This window comes from Ambystoma mexicanum, chromosome 13 (assembly GCF_040938575.1).
Source record: "Ambystoma mexicanum isolate Mex_15411 chromosome 13, UKY_AmexF1_1, whole genome shotgun sequence".
Classification (NCBI taxonomy): Eukaryota; Metazoa; Chordata; class Amphibia; order Caudata; family Ambystomatidae; genus Ambystoma; species Ambystoma mexicanum.
Window position 1 is genome coordinate 402,027,441 of NC_090938.1, and position 21,262 is coordinate 402,048,702.

General features: G+C 46.0%; 1 protein-coding gene across 1 annotated transcript in view; it reads right to left on the bottom strand.

Annotated features, from left to right (window-relative positions):
• Positions 1-21,262, bottom strand: part of RABGGTA (Rab geranylgeranyltransferase subunit alpha) — a 437,416-nt gene that overhangs the window by 235,599 nt on the left and 180,555 nt on the right. Inside the window, exons 6-10 of the mRNA XM_069633985.1 lie at positions 14,545-14,742; positions 14,070-14,153; positions 2,669-2,751; positions 2,481-2,579; positions 2,115-2,220 (exon numbers count right to left, since the gene is read on the bottom strand). Of these exons, the coding sequence (XP_069490086.1) occupies positions 2,115-2,220; positions 2,481-2,579; positions 2,669-2,751; positions 14,070-14,153; positions 14,545-14,742 (570 nt within the window). The remainder of the gene's footprint in view (positions 1-2,114; positions 2,221-2,480; positions 2,580-2,668; positions 2,752-14,069; positions 14,154-14,544; positions 14,743-21,262) is intronic.

Consider the following 21,262-nt stretch of genomic DNA (forward strand, 5'->3'; position numbering starts at 1 on the left):
ACTGCACCTGCTATTCCAAATGTGGTTCATACGTTGGTTTACTTACCATGAGCATTTTATTGGTTTTTATAATGTGTTTATTACTTCGAACAGTACTTACCTTCCTAAAAGAATTCTCTTTGCCTGTGTATATATAAACCTTTATTTTTACAATACATCAGTGTATACCGTTTCTTTGGACCACATGTATGCTACATGTTCTTTATACCTCTCTCCTTCCTAAAATAAGCATGGCCGCTCCGTCATTGCTACCATAATATCAGGTGGTACAGGCCTGTACGAAGATGAACTTTCTGTATTGCCCAAGCTATAGTTCTATAAAGTCCCTTTGGGTGGACTTTAGGAAAAACTGTCCTAAAAGGACTGACCAGCTCTCTCCTGGGCTACCTCGCTGCAGCGGTCGTCGTACAGATTTCTTCCTTTTAACTCAACAAATCTTCAGCTTGTGTAACAAGATGCCTATTCTTTTAGTTTCAGCTTTCCTGGCCATAGAGAAGTGGAACAGAGCCTGCTCATTTGCTAGCACCACAAGGATTGCTGGTCACTACTTGGATGGTGACTCCCGTAGAATCCCACATTCGTGCTTTGGAGATCCGCTGAGGTAGCCTGATCCATAGAGGTCTTGAGCTGGTTGTCCAAGGATGCTCAGCTCTCAAGTTTATAGGACCGTCTTGCAAGAACCCAGTACCACAGACCAGCCGGACCCAATCCTGATGCCAAAAAGGACTTCTGCACCCACAGCCCCTAGACCTCCCTTGGCCAGACAAAGCCTAGCATTAAGTATGCTTAGCAGATACAGGAATACTTGAAGTGTTTGCTGGAGAAATCTGAGTAAGAGGGGTGAGTTTGCATACCTAGTCCCACCTCCTCCCCTTCCGCCAAAGGGTTGTACAGGCGTGAAGTCCTAACCCCATCTATCTCGCCTGACCAATATGGGTAGGGCAATATGGGGATCCCCCTGGTCTTCCCTTAGAGTGGTGTGATGGGTAGAGAAACTTGTAAGAACTTTACCCACCTTTTTATTTAACTTCTGGAACATTTACTCATAACCGTTGGCTTTGGCAACTCTTGGTCGCAAATCCAAAAGTACACCCACCTGCAAAGTATACACTGTGGAACTTGTGACTTTTGGGAAAAAAAATCTCAACACGGCTGGACTTGATAAGAACTAAGGACCTTAATCTAGATTTTTTGTGAATGTTCAAACTTTTTTCTATCAATTTACCTACCTGTCCTCCAACTGGTTCTTAAAGTGTTGCTCTTAACATTACTGTTTAAATAGTTATGAAATAGTTTGGCAAAGTGTTGATATTCCGTTAGGAGAAACCCCCCCACTCCCCAATAGTGAATGGTTGTGTGACAATACTTACCTGAGATTTTCATTGCTTAGAAATGTTTCAATCGCAGGGTTGGACTTACTAAGCGTTAGGGCTCGAATTCTAGATTTGCTCAGAAGTATTTTACTTCTAATTAGCTACTCTGATTACTTATGTGTGGTCACTGGTTTAGTGCCAACAGTTTTTCTCTCTTCACCCACTTTACTGTGCATAATTAACACAAGTCTTGCTGAAGCTGTGCTCTCTATAGTTTAAAAGCATTTAAAGTAAAGTATAAGGGTTCTAGCTAGAACCCCTAATTTTGAAAAGTGTATATATTTCTGATATTAGCAGTGTGATACTTGCTTGAAGGTGTCAATGTTTAGTGTGTTTTGTAAAGGCTAATAAATAATTGTATATTTGTGTACATTTCAGTCTAACTTGTATTATTGGATATCTCTCTGTGTCTCATTGTAGTCGTAGACCACTCTGGTACCCTTCTGAGTCAAAGTCTCACTGCTCTACTACTCTGCCTTGCATGGGTTTGGCAATACATCAGTGCCTTTCATGTTCACCATCATAGGTTAGCCTCTCAGAATCCAGACCCATGGTTGATTCTGAAAATCCAGCTGTCCACATAACGCAGGTCACTGTAGCCACTGACCCACTTCTGTGCAGGACAAATCTGAACTGCGCTCCTGTGGCCTGAGACATGATTGTCAGTATATCTCTAGGAATGACATTACGGAAGCACAACCGCTCCATAGCAATGCATCCTTAGATGTTTCCCACTCTTACCTTGGAGTAGAGCGCACTCCTTCTCACACAAGCCATCTTTCCATATGATGTGAAGGTCATGCTGAGGGCAGAAGTCACCAAGCGATCCTGAAGGAAGGTCACAAGTCTAGGTTAGAGCCATGTTAAGAAGAATGACAGCAAAGCAGAAGAAGATAAAGAAATAGGATGCACAGTTAACAAGGGATTGGGATAACTTCACAATGTCTCTTCTGTGGCTTTGGGGAGCAAAGAAATCACCTTTACGCAAATATGAATTATGGATTGTAGTGCTGAGGGGGTGGGGGGATGGGAGGACATTAATGCTCTTTGAAATCTATTATTCTGATGACCCATCCTTCTAGGGTCTTCAACACAGTGAAAGGATACCCAGACAGAGCTGTGCTTCCTTCCAGTAGGGCTCCTCCACGACACCATTTGTGGAGTCCGATCCAGGAAGAGCAGCAGGTCCTCAGAATTTGGCTGCACCTGTGAAACCAAGAACAAATCAGCACTTCCAAGGCACAATTACATCCTCATCACCACCGTTCACATGAAGCAAATGTTGCCAAACTCACCATGACTGGCTGAGAGAAGCTGACAGCCACCCAGCTCCCCTCCCGACTGACCAGCAGGCAGCACAGAGACTCTTCATGATCAGCTGGAAGAAAGGAGAGAGCTCAATACATACGTCCCAATCTACCAGCTTTGGAGAGAATGGCAAACAAGCAGACTATAGGCCAAGGTTTTTGTTAGGGAGAATTCTCATAAATGTGCCAATTCATTTCACCTTAGAGCCCCCCAGCAAGTTTGCTGGATTTTGAGGACTTGATTTTTTTTACCTGGAAAGAGTGTGACCCTTTTTTTCCCCCACACTTTCATGTATGTTGATGTATGTTTTACTCTTGTTCTTTGATTATGGAGTTTTAAGATAACGTCATAGGCATCTTTTCGTGTGTGTTACACAGAACCTCAGTGCAGTGACACAGGGATGTATTTTTCGACTTCCCAAAGGTTTAAATACCTTCTCTGGGATAAACTACTGTTTCCCAAAGAATGGAAGGTTAAATTGACTTTTCTAGTGTTTTTAAAATCCTACACCCAGCACACACTATCTTCCTATAGAGTGCTGGAGGGGTTACCTAGTATCCCGGGTCTAGAAACTCATGTAGCAATCAAATGCTACCCTTTTCTATCGAAATGGCTGGTGGCAGTGGTTTTACAACAAACTACCATGAATTTTCCGACCGCGAGACACTGGTAGCTAAAAAAAAAAAATCGCAGGAGCCATGTTTTTCAAGATGGCGCCTTAAGCCCGCTTGTTTAAACAGGTCCCGGTTTTCTTTTTTCACCATTTCTCTTTGGAAAGGTCCTTCCAGTGTCTGTTTCTGCGCGCCAAACTAGGTTTGGTCCAGTTGTTTCTATGTCTTTGGCGGGCTTCAGGACTGAAGACTGCCTCTGGCGTCCAAGTGTCTGGGGTGGGCAGGACGTGAGGGAGGTGCCCAAAACTTCCTGTGCTTAAGTCTCCTAGGAGACCCAAATGCACTCTAGCGTGATTGGCTGGCTGACTGTCCAGCAAGGACAGCCACCCTGCTGGGTCAGTGGCAGCTAGGCTGGAATGAAAGGGAGAAAACTGATTAAAAGGTGAGTCTCTTGGACTGGAAAGCAGAGTCGACCACTGGAACGAAAGAACCGAAGACAAGCTGGAAGTGGATGGCTGCTGCAACTCCTGGACCGTTGGTTTGCCCGGTGAGGCCCCGCTACAGGTCCGAATTGCCAAGTTCATCTCGACAGAGAAGCCTCTTCAAGGACCACTTCCTCCTTTGAGTTGGTGAGACCAATCAACTCGTAAGCCACCTGGAAACCATTTTCGGAGCTAGTTAGGATTACCAGGGGGAAGGACACCAGGTTATGTGCTTGATGAACAGCTACACGAACTGAAGTGACTGCATTTTGTCAGCGTTTACTGACAATCCCGTACAGTGCAGGAGTCCTGATGTCCCCCCTCTTGTCCCGACGACTGAAGCTCAGGAACAGTGAGATCTGCAGGAACTGCCAGGAACCAACGTCTTGAGCTGCATCTTTTGCTTCATATTAAGGTACTGTGCCAACCCGATTGAGAGAACGCTTCTCTCGTGGTGAAAGTTTGTGGAACTTTCCCAACTTGCAGGCCTAATCAGCTTGTGACCCAACATATGATTCTTTTTCGTACAAACTACTTCTGAGAACTTTGGCAAAGACTTTACCGTTTACTTCAAGAACTGCTCTTTGCTATCCAAGACACTAGTCCATTGACTTTGGCCTAGGCCTATTGAACTGAATCGAATCCTCTAGTGAACTAAAATGATATGTATTTGTGATCTATTCTGCTAACTTGTGCCTTTTTACTTCCATTGAAAGTAACTGAAATGCCATTTTGCTCCTATTTCAGGGGAGCCTTATTTGTTCAGAAACTTCTTGGTTTGATATTGAAGTGTGTTTGTGTATACTATTAAGTTGCCTCCTTCTAGTGAATGTTTTCTAAATGATTGTGTAATAAATTAATAAGTGTTTTACCAAGAAACCTTGAGTGTAAGTTTCTATTGGAACCACTGCAATTGTAAAACCTCGGTGTAACCTCTTGTACTGCTCACATTCCCTCTTGAGATAAGCCTGGCTGCTCAGCTCGCTACCACAAACTGTATAGTACAGACTTATACCAAAGGTTGGTTTTTGCTTACACCTGTAGTCCTAATTGCAAGCGGTGAGGATAAAGTAAAGTTGTTACATTGAGAGTGCGGATTTTACTTTTGTTCAAATTACCTTCACAAGGCTAAGCACCACTAGAAAAGCAATTGTTTGTTTTATAATGCCAAATATGAATAACTTCAAACATGAAGCCCTGATCATTCTAACAGTAGATCAACTGAAAGATATGTGTAAAGTCAGATCTCTCTCTATTAAAGGCAAGAAAAATAAATGGTTGAATCATCAACGATTGGGAGGTAGAGCGATAACCCCCTACCCCCTCAGCAAATGTGAACAGTGTTGATGAGGATGATAATGATTCAGAGTCTAACTAATGTTATTGATGAGCTAGAAGATTTAGAGGAGTCTCAGAATGTGAACCCCACTGCACCTCTACCTGCTTTAGGCTCTTAAGGTATAGCCACAGGGACCCTACCGGTGCAGTACTGAGTCCAGTATGTGTCTCTTGAAAAAATGAGACTTGAGTTAGAGTTCAAAAGGTTCCAAATGCAAACTGAAAGTAAACATCAAGAAATCAAACTCAGAAAAATGGAAATGCATCATGCTCTTGAAATGAAGAAATTGTCCCTTGAAAATGGTTCTATCCCAGAGTCTTCTAGGTCTTCCAGTCCCAAGAGGCCTTTCATGCCTAAAGAAGCTGTGAGTATGTATGAGGTGAGACTTGATATTTTGATTGGTTGGCTGCTTTTGAATATAACTATGGGATTCAGGGTTTCACAGGGAATCAGTCGATTCCTTGGCTTTTGTCTAGGCTCCCCCAGGTTGCAACTCATGCTGTAATGGAGGTGGGGGGAACTTGAAAGATTGGAGTATGAAAATGTGAAGCTCGCTTTGATAGCTAGATTTGGGAAAAACTCCTTCCCAGTACCTTAAGAGGTTTACGACCCTCAAAAATCATGATGGTACCCCTTGGGCTACCTGGGTGTGTTAATGTTTGAAGAACTTAGATGGTTGGGTAAAGGGTTACAGAGTTAATACTTTTGAAGGAATGAGTAATCTATTTTTGTTAGAATCTATTTTTGATGCCTGCTCTCCTGAGCTGAGACAGCATGTGGCTGACTAAGGAAATTGATCCAATCAAGTTAGCAAAGGGTGCTGACTTGTGGGTTTGTGGGTTGCTACTCACAAGGATTCTGGGGCAACCCAGAAGAAGGATGACGGGAAGCAGCAAAAGAAAGATGGCAAAGAGAATTCTAATACCTCCAATCCGAAAGGGGGCCCCAAACATAAAAAGGGTAAGCCACAAGGGAAACCGAATCAGGCTAGTGAAACCTCTGGTGCCAAACCAGAGTAAGGTCAGCAGAAACCCTAATTTGTCAAAACATTTGGAAAATGTTATGCTTGTGGGTCTACTGACCATGTGAAAGGGGATCCCAGATGTAAGGGTAAAGCTTCAGGGGTCCACACTGTCTCCCTAGCCTTTTCCCCAGTGGGAGAGGTACACATGGCAAATGGAAACTTTCACCTACTGGCTGAACACCCCATTGGAGTCTCTGCCAGTGTTTCTTTAGTGTCTGTGGGAACAGCAGAATTTAGAGGTCTATAATTGAGTTCCAGATAACAAAAGAATATTACAAGGACAGCATACTTGTAAATGGTCAGGAGACCCCTGCCATTAGAGACACTGGGGCCAGCATTACAGTGGTGGGTGAATCTTTTTTCAAACCGGAGGATGTTGCTAAGGCACCCAAAGGCCTCACTAAGCTTGCTGGAGGCCCTGTCTAAATGCTTCCTAGACTACCAGCTCTCATCCAGTGCAGAAAATGACTGTAAAGATACCCGTTAGTGTACAAAGTGAGGTGCCTGGGAGAGTCCTGTTGGGGAATGTCTGTTGTATCAAGCACCCCCAGGCCTCCCAGCAAAAGGAAACAGGAGCAGACAAGGAAGGCCAGAGAGAGTACCTTAACTGACACTCTAGTGGAGGTTACAGAGGAATCTAGAACACCCAGTCCACAGGAACTACTAACTGCTATTTCCAGGAAGAATGAGACAAAGGGAAAACCCAAGATCTCAAGGAAAAAGCCAGAAAGCACTCCTGTGCTACCAACAAGGACATACCCGAGAGGACTGTCCAAAGTCACACCTGTGACTGCTCCACCAGCGGAGGCCGAGTGTGAGGAACAACCAGGAAAGGTTGAATCAGCTGCTGAAGATTCAGAGCTGGATGAAGACCTTACGCCTGTTGGAGATCTGGATCCTAAAGACCATCCTGAGCTGCAGTCTTTACTGGCCGAAGGTGGCCCCTGTAGGCCAGACTTCAGCAAAGGTCAAAGAGAGTGCCCTGCTCTTGAAGGTCTTCGCCAACAGGCAGCTTCCCAGCTGGACGGGCAAGGGAAGCATAGGTTGTACTGGGAAGATGGCCTCTTCTACAGTGAACCAACTGAGTCTATCCCAGGGGACTACAGAAGACTAAGTGCCTCTGGAGACAAGACACCAGTTCCTACTGTAAGCCCACGAGATTCCTTTGGCTGGTCACTTGAGCTTCAAGAAGACCAAGGAAAGGCTTTCTCTATATTTCTACTGGCCTAAATTGGGGTCTGATGTAGATAAATTCTGTAGGAGCGATTACACTTGTCAGATCTCTGGCAAGAGTGGAGCCAAGAATGTGGCACCTTTAGTGCCTCTCCCAGTGGCGGAGTCCCTTTTAAGAGGATAAGAATCAACATTGTTGGTCCCTTAGACCCTCCAACCTCTTCAGGCAATCGATGTATATATTGGTTGTAGTAGATCATGCTACTAGGTATCCTGAAGCTATACCTATGAGGACTGTTACAGCTCAGGCTGTTGCCAAGGCCCTACTTGGTATTTTTACCAGGGTAGGTTCTCCTAAGGAAGTAATCTCTGACAGGGATTACATGTTATGGCCCACTACATGCAGGTCATGTGAAAAAACTGTGGAGTGACTTACAAGTTCTCAACTGCCGACCATCCCCGGACTAATGGGTTGGTAGAGAGGTTTAATCGTACTATGAAGAGCATGATAGGTGCTTTAGAGGAACCCCTTAGAAGAAAGTGGGACCTTCTACTGCCATGCCTTCTATTTGCTTATAGAGAAGTCCCTCAGGAGGGAGCTGGATTTAGTCCCTTTGAGCTTCTCTATGGTCGTCCAGTTAGAGGTCCATTGGCCCCAATTAAGGAGGGGTTGGAGAGTGCCCCTTCTCCCAAGCCAGTGAGAGTCACTGTGTTAGGTCTCCAGAGGAGAATGACACACATGATGACAGAAGAATCTGATAACTTAAAAGCAGGTCATGCTCTGGTGAAGCATTGGCATGACCAGAAGGCCAACATGGTTGAGTTTACTCAAGACCAGCACGTTTTAGTTATGGTTCCTACAAGGCAGAGGGCCTTACAGGACAAATAGATAGGACCCTTAAAGCTTGTGGGAAAACTTGGAGAGGTCAACTATCTGGAGGCCTTAGGCAATCCTAAGGAGGCCCCCAAGGTCTTTCACATCAACTGACTAAAAGCCTATGTCTCAAGACCAGAAGTGGGAGCTTTGCTTCTAGCTTCAGCTCAAGAGGAGGAAGAGAGTGAACCTCTACCTGATATCCTCAGGGGACAACCTTTGGATGAGAAAATAGAAGGAGTTAATATCTCTTCTAATCTGACATTGGAACAACAGGAGGAGTGCAAGTGTCTGTTAAATCAGTTTGCCTCCTCGTTTTCACTATCACCATGTTTGACCCCTTGGGGCCAGCATGATATTCTCACTGGTGAATGTTTACTTGTTAAAAGCAGAGGTTACAGGATGTCAGATAATGTCAGAACCCACATAAAGGAAGAGGTCAACAAGACGCTTGATCTCGGGGTAATAGAACCCTCTACCAGTCCAGGGTCTAGTCCAGCTGTACTAGTGCCAAAGCCAGGATCCAAGGAGTTGAGATTATGTGTGGACTATAGAGCTCTAAATGCAGTCACTAAGACTGATGCCCATCCTTTACCTAGGACAGATGATCTGGTGGACAAACGTAGGTCAAATGTACTGAGGTACTTGGCTGAACCAACGCCAGGCTATTGGCAAATAGCCCTGACAGACCATGCCAAGGAGAAAACTATTTTCAAACCCAGCAGGCCTCTACCAGTTTAAGGTAATGCCTTTTGGATTAAAGAATGCACCTGCAACATTCCAAAGGATGGTTAATCAAGTTCTGAATGGGATAGAGGACTTCTGCATGGCATACTTGGATGACATTGCAGTGTTCAGCCCTACTTGGAAAGAACATGTTGACCACTTATGTACAATATGTTTTGCAGGCTATTGAGCAGGCTCATCTGACCATAAAGGCAAGTAAATGTCAAATTGGTAAGAGCAAAGTGGTCTACCTTGGAAATGAGGTAGGAGGTGGTGAAATGAGGCCATTGCCTAGCAAAGTACAAGGGATGGGGAACAGAGGGAAGACAGACAACGATCCTACTAGCCCAGGTAACATTCAGATTGCGCAAGCGAAGGGCAAGGAGCAAAGTGCGGAGGGGGAGGAGGAAGGGGACAGTGCAGCGCATGGAATAATAAAATAGATAAGAAAAAGTACGGCGGCAAGTGCAAGGGTAAGTGCAGACAACAGGTGTCCAGTGCTGGTAGTGGGACTGCAGGGATACATAAAAGTGCGGGGGTTGCCAGGAAGGAAGCGCAGGAGTGCGACTAATGGGGGAGGGGGCCTAGGCCCGAGATCAGAGGGTGGCCAGGTAACCAGTGTAGTTTCAGCATCAGCCAGGAAGTCAGCAGGGGAGAGGAAAAGAAAAAGTATTGGTTGAAAAAGCTGAAGCAAAGAGAAAGGTTTTGAGGTACTTCCTGAACCGGAGATGATTCTCCTCAAGTTTCAGGGAGGCAGGGAGGCTGTTCCAGAGGGAGGCCCTAGCCGAAGACAGAGATCTACCACCAACTTGTTGCGTGGAGAAACATCTAACCCGGAAGGAGTTGGAGGCAGATGAGCGAAGAGCTCGAGAAGGAAGATATTTAGAAAGAGAGAGTTGAAGGTATTGAGGCCCCAGGCTCCAGAAGGCCTTATGGGCAATGCAGAGGGATTTGAACTTAATCCTCGCAGCCACTGGGAGCCAGTGCAGAGATTTCAGTGCTGGAGAGATACGATCCCTGGGCTTGAGGCCAAGGATAAGTCTTGCAGTCCTGTTCTGTATGAGTTGCAGAGAGTAGAAGCAGGCAGATTTAGAAAGAGGCTGTTGTAATAGTCCCGTCTAGAGAGAACCAGAGCTCTAGAGACAGTGAGCTTCTGGGGGAAGGAGAGGAAATGAAGAATACCTCTGAGGTGGTACAGCTGGTAGTGAGACTTCTTAGATAGGTCAGTGATGTGAGAAGAGAAGGAGAGTGTGGAGTCGAAGATGACCCCAAGGTTTTTGGCCTCACAGGTCAGGGCGGCAGAGGGGCCAAGAGAAGCTGGCCAGAGAGTAACAGGAAAGGAGGGATTGGGTGTGCCGATAAGGAGAATCTCGGTCTTACTGGCATTAAGGCAGAGATCGTTGGCGGCACACCAATCCTGGATGGCGGACAGTCAGAGATGAGGGAGGGAGAGGAGGTGTGGCTGAGGGTAGCCTGAAAATGAGCTGAGTGTCATCCGCTTAGCACTGGAAGTTGGGGCAGAGCCTGGCAATGCTGTGGGCAAGAAGTGCCAGGTATTGGTTGAACTGCCAGGGAGAGAGGTTAGACCCCTGGAGAATACCACAGGTAGAGAGAGATCGAGGAGCGGAAGGACCCAAGTTGAACCTGGGAGAGTTGATCAGAGAGTAAACAAGTCAGCCACGCCAGGGCCTGACGGTGAACCTCAGGTTATCACGGAGACGGTTGAGCAGGACGGCATGGTTGACCATGTCAAAGGTGCAAGAGAGATCAAGTAAGCTAAGGACACAGGGGGTGTTGGAATCAAGGTTGGAGAGCAGGTCTTCACGGATGTTCAGGAGAGCAGTTTCCGTGCTTCTGGCAGCTCTGAAGCCAGACTGATGATCATGGAGACAACCAACAGATTCAGTGTGAAAATTGAGCTGGGAGATGGCCAGCTTTTACAAGAGTTTGCCCAGGAAAGGAGTGATGGAGATTGGGCGATAGTCAGCCAGACAAGACGGGTCGGCAGAGGGTTTCTTAAGGAGAGGGTGCACAAGGGAGGCCACTATGCCGATGATTTAATGCTCCATGTTAAAATCCCCCACTGTTAATCTGGCTCTGCTGCAGGCGGAGGTGGATGCCTTTGGTGAGGTGTCTGGTCTGACAGTCAATCCCGTGAAATCTGATGTCTTTCCCCTTACAGAATGCATGTTCCAGCCTGAACGGCTCCTTTGGAGGCTGCTTTGGTCCCTCACTTGGGCATTTGTCTTGCACCCTTCTCCACGTGAGCTGCTTTGACTGAATCATAGGACTCTGATGGATTGGCTTGAAATGAAGGTAGATAGATGGTTCACTTTTCCCCGTCACAATGTCAGGCAGAACATATGTATGGTAGCCCTCCCCAAGTGGCTGTATGTTTTCACTAATGTTCCCATTAAGATCCCATCATCCTTTTTCCGGAAGTTGCATACATTGCTAGCTAAATTGGTGTCTGGGTGCAGGCAACCCAGGGTTAGTTGGGAGGTACTTACACAACCCTTAGACAGGGGCGGTCTCACGACTCCTTACCTGGAACTTTACTATTTGGTGGCTCAGGTTTCCCATGCACAATGTTGGTATGATGCTTGCCCACCCCTCACCCCGCCCCCCAATGTTCGGATAAGAAAGCACTGAGGCCCCCTAGATCCCTCCAGAGTGCGATTTTTGAAAAGCAAGGTGGGCTCACGACTAGCATTGATACGGTAGACACAACTGTGTGGGCCTGTGTAAAACTTCATAAATACACAATTGGCCCTTGTATTTGTTTCCTCATGTATTTCTTCAAAAAAATTGAAGGCATCCCCAGTTACATTTTATGCAGGATTTTCAAGAGCGTTTGCTGGTCTGGGCCTTTTGAAACTGGAAGATATTTTTCCTGCATGTACACTTATGACACATGAACAATTGAGGCAACTTAGAGGGCAGAGTCCTCTTTACACACTTTGGTATAAGTCTCCAGCCTTCCTTTATAAACACATTTGATTCCTTTGCTGCTCTCCCACCAGACAGCCCATTTGTTGATTATGTGTTTCTGAGCAGCTGGTTTGAAACATTATTTCTGGGATGTGCAAATTGGCGCCAAGTGTAAAACGGCAGTCACAGATTGCACGGCGTAGGTGGGAGGGAATGCTCTATCGAAAATTCACTGATTCAGTGTTCATGGTATGAAACATGTACGTGGGGTGTCCAGGAGGTACTCGAATAAACTGTTACAATTTAAATACCTGCACCAATGTTATCGTACCCCGAAACAAATTGCATTATATGACCCGAAAAGGAAGGGGGAGTGACCAGGTCTATGGAGACTAAGGCGGACTTCCTCCATATGGGCTATGGTTGTCCTTCGGTCCAGACATTCTGGGATGAGGTGTTATGTGCACTTCAAGATACATTGGAGGAGTCAGTGGACTAGTTCCTGGAACTGTATTTGCTGGGGTGCCCGGCAGAGTTGAGCAGAAGGGAATCAGATGCAGCATGTGTGTGTTGGCCAAAGCTGTAATCGTGAAAACATGGATGGCAGGGGTGGCCCCCACTTGGGAACAGCGGATGAGGTCTAGGGTCTGGGCCAATGAACTAGAAGATACACTCAGTTCAGAAACAGTACAGATAGCTAGACCACGGAATGGCTGGGCTAAATTGCACTCTTAACTTGTCCGACAAGCTAAAACTGCTGCTGGAACTGTTTAACACTTATTGAAATGTACTGTATTATAAAATGTGCAACTTTTCCCCACACCCCACTTTGATCACACTTAGTAATATGTACCACCAGAGCGAAGAGGGTACCAGAGCGCCTGAGGGTGAATGTTGCAACGATTTAGCAGCGCGAGAGAGCCCAATTGAAGCCAGTAGCGTAACTAAAACGAATGCAAACAATGTTAAAGAAAGGGTCAATGACCCAGGACTACAGAAGCAACATTGATTTAAATGTGAACTGTGTTGAAACTGGGTCGACTTTTCAAATATTGGGTCTCAACCAGGGTCGAGGACCAACTATTTGAAAAGTGAAGTGGAAACGAATACGAACTTTGTCAAGAAAAGGGCACTGGCCCAATTTTGTAGAAATGTTATTTTGTGGATGAAAGAAAGAGTGAATACAGAAAGGAAATACCCTGGCAGATTAGTGAACCAGGCAACAGTGAGTCTGGGATTCACACCCAAGAGCGAGAAGAGAAACAAAGTGATATCCTGGCAGGGCAGTAAACCAATAATAAGAAGGGAAGCAAAGTGATATCGTGGCAGGAGAGCAAACATCAGTGAAAGGAAAAGTAAAACTGAAATTGTGGAACATTGATAAGTGAATGGGAAAAGGGAAGAAGCCATGCCCCTTTCTGAGGATTAAGAAGAAGACTGCAAAATACCCTAGCTGAGAAGTATACCAGGGATATAAAGTGTGATAAATGTAATACTCGAAGGAAATGTGTCCTTAAAGGAAATTCAAGGGCATACACATCCCTCTTGGGTAGATTTGAACTGTGATAAGGTGATATTCAGACCACCACAGGGAAGGAGTTAAAGGAAAGAGGCATTTTCCTTAAATATTGAGAACAGGGTATTTTCTTTCAAAAAAACTTTAAGAACATAAGAAGTGAAGAAACACAAGGGACACACTGTGCCCCTTGAAACTGTGAAACTGAACACTGGAAAAGGATTTGTTATCTACTTTTTTTTTGGCACCTTGAAACTTTATGTTGGCTGGTTTGGAAAAAAGCTACAAGAAAGTAGTTTACCAGAATTCCCTTGTGCACCTTATAGTAAGTTTAGCGTGTAAGGGTCAGTTTGGAGTTTTGGACACAGGATGGAAGACACTATTTTGTTTAACATCCTGACACAGACATTTTAGTTTTGTTGAGGTGGGGAAACCCCTCATAGATGTAGGGATACAAAGGATTTCCTCAACCCTCATTTATTTTTTTGAAAATAAAATTCTTTATTCATATCAGAACTGAACACTGTCAGAGTCTTACTCTTGATCCCTGACACCATGTTGACCTTTTTTTGTGGAGAGATATTAGGACATCTTCACTACTAAGTGGTTCCAAAAAAAAAAACTCACATTAGTAAGGCGTGCGCTTCAATACTGTACTGCAAAATCTTTCTTAAAAAGCATAGTAAGCTCACTGGCCTGTAAACAATCTTACCTCTACCTAGGAGCCAACGATGGTAGAACCAGGCACTTTGGTCATTGGGGTCTGTAAAAAAGGCATTCTGCACCATTTCAAGTTCTTGGTGTACGATGATAGCATGAGAAAAGGCATAGGAAAAAGGAAAGAGTTACAGGATGGACCAAAATACAAATGTTATCAGCAACTCACTCTCCCTCCAAAACGACACAAGTTCCCCATGTGCTTTTCATCTCTTCTCCTATATTTTTTTCTCTATCCCTTTTCTACATCTCACCAGCTCATTCTGGCTCCCCACTCTAAAATCTCACACTCGACAATGGTCCTTGTCCCCTTTCCCTGGTGTCAGCCGCTACCCTCCTCCCAAATTAGGACGCCCCTGTAAATTTGCACAGTGCTTTCATTGGAGCAAATAGCCATTGTTGTTCTTAGTCCCCCCCCTCATCAATTAGTTTTTACATTCTTTCCTCTACCCCATTTTGCTCCTCCTCACCTTTCAGCAGGATCTCCTCAGTGACTCTTCCCTTACGTTGGAGGTCAGGATAAATCTGCGGAAGGAGTTTGCTTCGGTAGTGCCAGGAGGAGTAGTTGGAGAAGTTCTTGGTGATGAGGTTATGGGTGAACTCCAGCTCCTCCTTTGCCGGGACCTCAGAGTGGTTTACAACAAAGCGCCGGTAGTCCCAGCAGTGGACTGGGGGAAAATGGCAGAGCAGAATGAGAAGAGACTTTAACTGCACCCTAAACAGCATGCTCACATCCTCAAACCCATGACCAGTGCAACTACACAGCCCCAAACATGCATAACAAACTTCGTTACCCCATCTTTCACTGACTTAGTACGTATGCTTTTCTCCTTTGACGGCACTGTTGCACCATCCACTAGCAACAGCACTAACTGTGTCGTCATCATAACTATCATAAAAAAGCCAGTCCCATCGCACCAGCCCTGCAAAGGAAAGCATCGCTGGGTGGACGTTAGAAAAACTGTCCTAACAAAGGGTAGAAGACTATCCTTGGCCAATACAGTAACCCCAACACTTAGTATAAGCCCGTACCACTCAACAGTGGAGTAACTTTGCTGAAAATGTTTTGGGGAGGTGGGGGCATGACATCTAAATGAAAGGGGCCCCAGCCAAATGAGTGGGACAAAATGGTGTGCCACAAAAGTTGGAGGGGACAAACACCTTTGCCCCTCCCATAAAATTACACCCAGGCCACTCAAGGTAATGGTAGTGTAGCAGAGCAGTCAGGGGGAGAGGGCTGTCGGAAGGTACCAATAACTTGTAGCATACATATGGTCCAAAGAAACACTCAGCTGTGTAAAAATAACGGAATATATATGATACATTACTCACCGTAATCGTATTTCTGATGCTTGTATCTGCTTAGATTCACATGCTGTGCATAGGCCGACATCTAGTGGAAGCTGCAGAGTATTACAGTTGTTGTTTTCAAAACTCGAAAAGGGAAGTCGATAGGCCGTGCCAGTAATACTATCCCTAGTGTGACGTCCACTGTACCCATGATTCTTCACGTGTCGAGGTCTCTCAGATTGTTATTTTTCTGACAAGAGGTGTAGCGCGAGTACAGTTGTATCCAAGCAGATACGTATCAGACAAGTTCATACGCATCCAAGCGCATTCTCTCTGAGGGAAGGAAGGGTGGGTCGCATGTGAATCTAAGCAGATACAAGCATCAAAAATGTGATTACGGTGAGTAATGTATCCCTTCTGAGGCTTGTGGAATCTGCTTAGATCACATGCTGTGCATAGATTAGCGAGCAGTGGAAGAAGGAGGTGGGATGTGAGAAGGTTCACGAGCGAATAAATGTCTTCGAACCACTTGTCCCACTTGTGCATCTGTCTTGGAATGGGTGTCAATGCAGTAGTGCTGAGTGAAAGTATGAATTGAGCTCCATGTAGATGCTTTGCAAATACTGTCTAAGCCTTCGACTCTAAGGGGACATTTGAAATGAAAGCCAGAGTGGCTCCAGTACCTCTTGTGGAGTGGGCCCCTGGCATAAAAGGCAGTGTTTTATCTGATAGGGAATAGCCCAGTTGGATACATCCGACTATCCACCTAGAGATGGCATTCTTAGAGATGCAGTCACCTTCTCTGCCTGGCGCTATGGAGACAGTTATTTTGTTTTTCTCAGCGGTCTGGTCTTGTCTACATAGTAGAGCACCGCTCTCACATCTAGTGTGTGGAGTTTTAGCTCAGCAGAGCTTTTGGGCTCCTGGAAGAAAGCCGGTAGCTCAATAGACTGGCTTACATGAAATTTGGAGATGAATTTAGGTGAGAACCTAGGGTGAGTGCGTAAAACCAGATTGTCCTTATGTATAGTCAAGAAAGGATCCTGCACCGACAATGCTTGGATTTCACCAACCCTTCTTATGGAAGTGATAGCTACAAAGAAGGCAGTTTAATAAGTCAGGTGTTTGAGACTAGACTTGTGCATAGGCTCGAATGGGGGTCCCATGAGTTTAGCGAGTACCACATTGAGGTCCCAACCTGGTGGTGAGTTAGAAATGGGAGGGTGGAGTCTCTTTACCCCTTCCATAAATGCTTTGATGACTGGTACCTTCCACCATGAGACTTTATTATGGGAAGTGGTGTAGGCTAACAAGGCCGCCAGGTGGACTTTTAGGGAGTTGAACACTAACCCTGCATCTAGCAAGTGGAGCATATAGGTTAGAATGTTAGATGGAGTACAATCTATGGGGTTGATCTGCTTAGTCTGGCACCAAATTACAAATCTTTTCCATTTGTCAAATTAACAGTGCCTAGTGTTTGGTTTTCTTGATTCTTTCAAGATATCCATGCATCTTTGCGGTAGATTGAGATGCGTGAACTCTATAACTTCAGAAGCCATGCTGCCAAGTTCGTGGAGTTTGGTTGTGGGTGCACTGTTAGTCCCTCGTGCTGGGTGAGTAGGTTGTACTGGCACAGGAACTTGATGGGATCGCACATCGGCAGTTTGCGCAGATGTGGATACCACAATTGTCTTGCCCACATAGGAGCAACTAGGATAAGAGTCATCGGTTCCTTGTGTAACTTGTTCTCCACCTTCCTCATGAGAGGAGCTGGGGGGGGGGGCAGCGTAAGCAAATTTCCCTGACCAGCTCATCTATAAGGGGTTCCCCTTGGAGCCTGTCTGGGGGAACCTGGACGCGAAGTCTGGGCATTGATGATTTTCGCTTGTGGCGAATAAGTCTATAGTTGGGAAACCCCATTGAGAGAAGAGGTGTACTACGACGCATCGCTTTGCGCACCCTTATTTGGCAGCCGGCCTGATAATGCAGTATTTGCAGTAACACATTTTTTATTCTTTCCTCTGAAGGAAAGACCAATCCTTCCTCTGTATTTAAGACAGCTCCTAGGAACTATTTTGAAGTGCTTGGCACTAGGCTTGATTTATTTTCTCGTTGATGGAGAAGCCCAATTAAAAGGATTTTGATTGTTGCCTGGATGTTTTGTCTGCAAATCAGAGGCGATTCCCCTGTTATGAACCAGTCGTCCAGGTAAGGGTACACTGGGATTGCTCCCCTGCGCAGGTGCGCTGCCACTGCCGCCAGTGCCTTTGTGAATACCCTTAGAGCCAAGACTATTCCAAAGGGCAGCACTTTGAATTGGTAGTGCTTGTTCGCTATCTTGAAACGCAAGAATCTTCTGTGCGCTGAAACATTGAAATATGAAAATAGGCATCTTTCAAATCCAGTGTTGCAATGTTGCCCCCTTTTTTAATAGAGGGATTACCTCTTGTAGTGTAGTTATGCAGAACTTCTGTGGCTTGACATACTTGTTTGCAGGACATACATCTAATACAGGGCACATTGTTAGATCTTTCTTTGGCACAATGAAGTAAGTTGAATAAATACCCCCGTTTACCTGGTTGGCTGGGACCACTTCTATAGCGTCCTTTAATAGAAGTGTAGTTATCTCTTCTAGAAGTATCCGCTGATGTTCTTCGGAGTGGATTTTCTGTCGTGGGGGTGGTCGCGAGGACGTTGTAGTTCTATACAGTAGCCCCCTGCTACTGTGGACAGCACCCATCTGTCCGAGGCGATACCCTCCCATGTTTGGGTGAAGTTGGAAATGCGTCCACTTACTGGAGATGCATGGGAGGTTACATGGAGCAGAATGTCACTTGCTCTGAGGTGGGGTGTCACCTCAAGCAGAGCCTCTGCCCCGACCATGACCTCTGCGTTGTCTTCTGGAATAGCCTTGGAAGGCTTGTCCTTCATTATTTCCCCAGGACGAGCCTTGGCCTTCATTGTAGCTGGATCCTCTTTGTGAATTTTGGCCCCGAAAACGGCGAAAATTACTGTTGCCTCTCTGACCAGTAGGCCTGTTTGTGAGCTGACCTAAAGATTTTAGAGTGTCATACTCGTCCTTTGCTGTTTTACGTGAGTCTTCCACAGCCTTACCGAAGAGCACGTTAGGTTCCACTGACATGTTTATTAGAGTGGCTTGTGTTTCTGGCCTAAAGCCTGACTGGCGAAGCCATTTATAACAGTCCCCTCCGCAATGACTCTTCCGGCATTGTCCGCTGCATCAAAATCTGATTTAAGGAGACATGTAGATACAGCCCTTTGATCTGCTGCCACCTGAGCTAGTTGTGATTTGAGTGGCTCCGGGCAGATGAAAGTAACGCAGAAATCTCTTCCCACTTATGGCAATTATAACTAGCCAACAGGGTTGCGTTTTTGGCTATCCTGGTTTGATAGGCCGCAGAGGAGGCAATCTTTCTGCCCATGGAATAGATCTTTCTGCTTTCCTTATCCAGTGGAGTCTCGGAGGAAGCAAGGGCTGTGCCTGCTCTCTTTCTAGTTGTGGTGACAACTAATGAGTCTGATCTTAGTTGGCCTCTAATATATAAAGGGTCTGAGGGTGCAGGTCTGAATAATTTTTTCCACACGCGGGTTAACGGCCCATGAGATTGGGTGCTTCGGAGGATGGCTGTAACCTGCGTTGCAATGATTTTAGTAGCAGGATAAACTGGCCCACTGTCTTTTTGTCCCCCAGTATTTGTTCTGCAAAATCTCTATCCTCCTGTGTGTCAATTTGGAAGTGTTCCGCCGCCGTGGCGAATACTTCATTGAGGAGGGGTTGATTATCGACAGGGGAATTGACAACTGGAGTATCTTTATTAAGAGGGGAATCTATGGCGTACATGTTAGCCTCTTGGTCTGCCTCTGGGTCTTCGTCCCTATGAGGGGTTTTCGAAGACTTGATATGTTTTTCCCCACCCTGCGGCCCAGAGTAGTGTTTTGACTTCTTGGGGTCTGCCGCTTTATCCTATGTCGAGCATCGAATATTGCTGAGGCTTCGTCCGCGGGCTATCAACCTTCAGAAGGAGTTTTTCGAGTGATACCATTGCCATCCTTCGACCGTTGAACCCTGTCATGTGGCGATCTTGATCGAGATTGCCCAGAGGACCGGGACTCGGTGGACCTTTCTCTGGGTGTCGAACGTTGTCGAGTATTCGACTCCTTTGTCGAATCTCGACTGGGGCTTATGTGCTTGGTGATGTGTGCTTTTGAAGCGCTGCTGCCGCCGGGAGTAGTCCTGGTTCTCGGCGGTGTGCCCTATGGGGTCGGGGGTTTGTGCTTGAGTAGCTGAAGCTACTCCATTGCCCCTGCCGTCCGAAAGTACGGCGTCACTGCCATTGCTAAAGGTTCCCTCTACCTCCATGGCCTTGAGTTGCTTGGAGTAGTGGGCCCAGTGTTTCGTGGAACGGTCATTTAATGTCTTTGGCTTGAAGAGCCTGAGCACTGGACAAAAAGTTTTCGCGTGGTCTCTTGGAAGACACAAATTACAAACTAAGTGTTTGTCCACCCATGGGAATATTCGGTTAGACTTGGGGCAAAATTTAAATAGTATTTTCCATAATTATGGGTTATGGATATGTCAGCGGGGCGAACTAAAACGGCCTGCCCCTTCTCTCCCTACTGTTAGGGCCGAGGCCCGGGGCGGCCTTCCAAGGCCGAACAGTCCGTCGCGGTTGTATCCGATGGGCAGTTTTCTTTCTTCACCGGCGTGGTGTTTTGGCGGTCGATGAAAGGATAGAAAGAAATACTATCGTAATTGTAAAAAGTTAATGGCTTATCGCCGAAAGGAACTCCGCTATACGCGTCCGTCTGGCATGGCGGAAAAAAACTATCTGAGGGACCTCGACATGTGAGGGATCATGGGAACAGTGGACATCACACTAGGGATAGTATTACTGGCACGCCCTGTCAACGGCCCTTTTCGAGTTTCAAAAACAACTGTAAAACTCCACAGCTTCCAATAGATGTCGGCCTATGCATAGCATGTGATCTAAGCAGATTCCAAAAGCCTCAGAAATACACATATATGGGATACATTACTCACCGTAATCGCTGTGCATAGGCCGACATCTAGTGGAAGATTTGGAGTATTACAGTTTTCGAAACTCGAAAAGGGATGTCGACAGGGCATGCCAGTAATACTATCCCGAGTGGGACGTCCACTGTACCCATGGTCCCTCACGCGACGAGGAAAGAAGAGAGAGAAAACCAGTAGGGGAGGCAGGAAACAACATGTTGGGGGAAGAGGACGGAAGGCACAGACAAGATAACAGAACGGGGCCCATGCAGAGAGACGGCCCACTGCATGAACTGCCAAAAGTAGCTTGGATGAAATAAAAGAACAAGTTACTCTCTTACCTGGTAACGTTCTTTCGATCGGGATGGTCCGACGACGTATTCCATATCTATGACAGTAATCACCACAGCTTTGCTGCTTCGGAAAATCTTCGGCGTCTGCGTCCTGCGTCGAGCCACTGCCCTCGAGGACCTCCTCCGACGGCCGATGTTACAAGTAGGACGCATGACGCCCGTAGCCTCAGTTGTAGTTTTTTCCCCAGAACGTGTGGCACCAGTCTTCTGCCAGTCTGACCACACAAAGCCTTGCAGAAACGTAAGCTGCAATCGCATAAATCATTCTGTAGCAGGGAAGGCAGGGAGGGAGCGATATGGAATACATCGTCGGACCATCCCATCGAAAGAACATTACCAGGTAAGAGAGTAACTTGTTCTTCGAGGGGATTGGGTTCTCCGACGTATTCCATATCTATGACAGACTCCCAAAGCAGTACCAATGCAAGGAGGTGGGAAAGGAAATTAGAAAACAGAAATTTAGAATGCCCAATCAAATTGCTGAGAAAAAGACCGCCTTGCCAAAGGCCA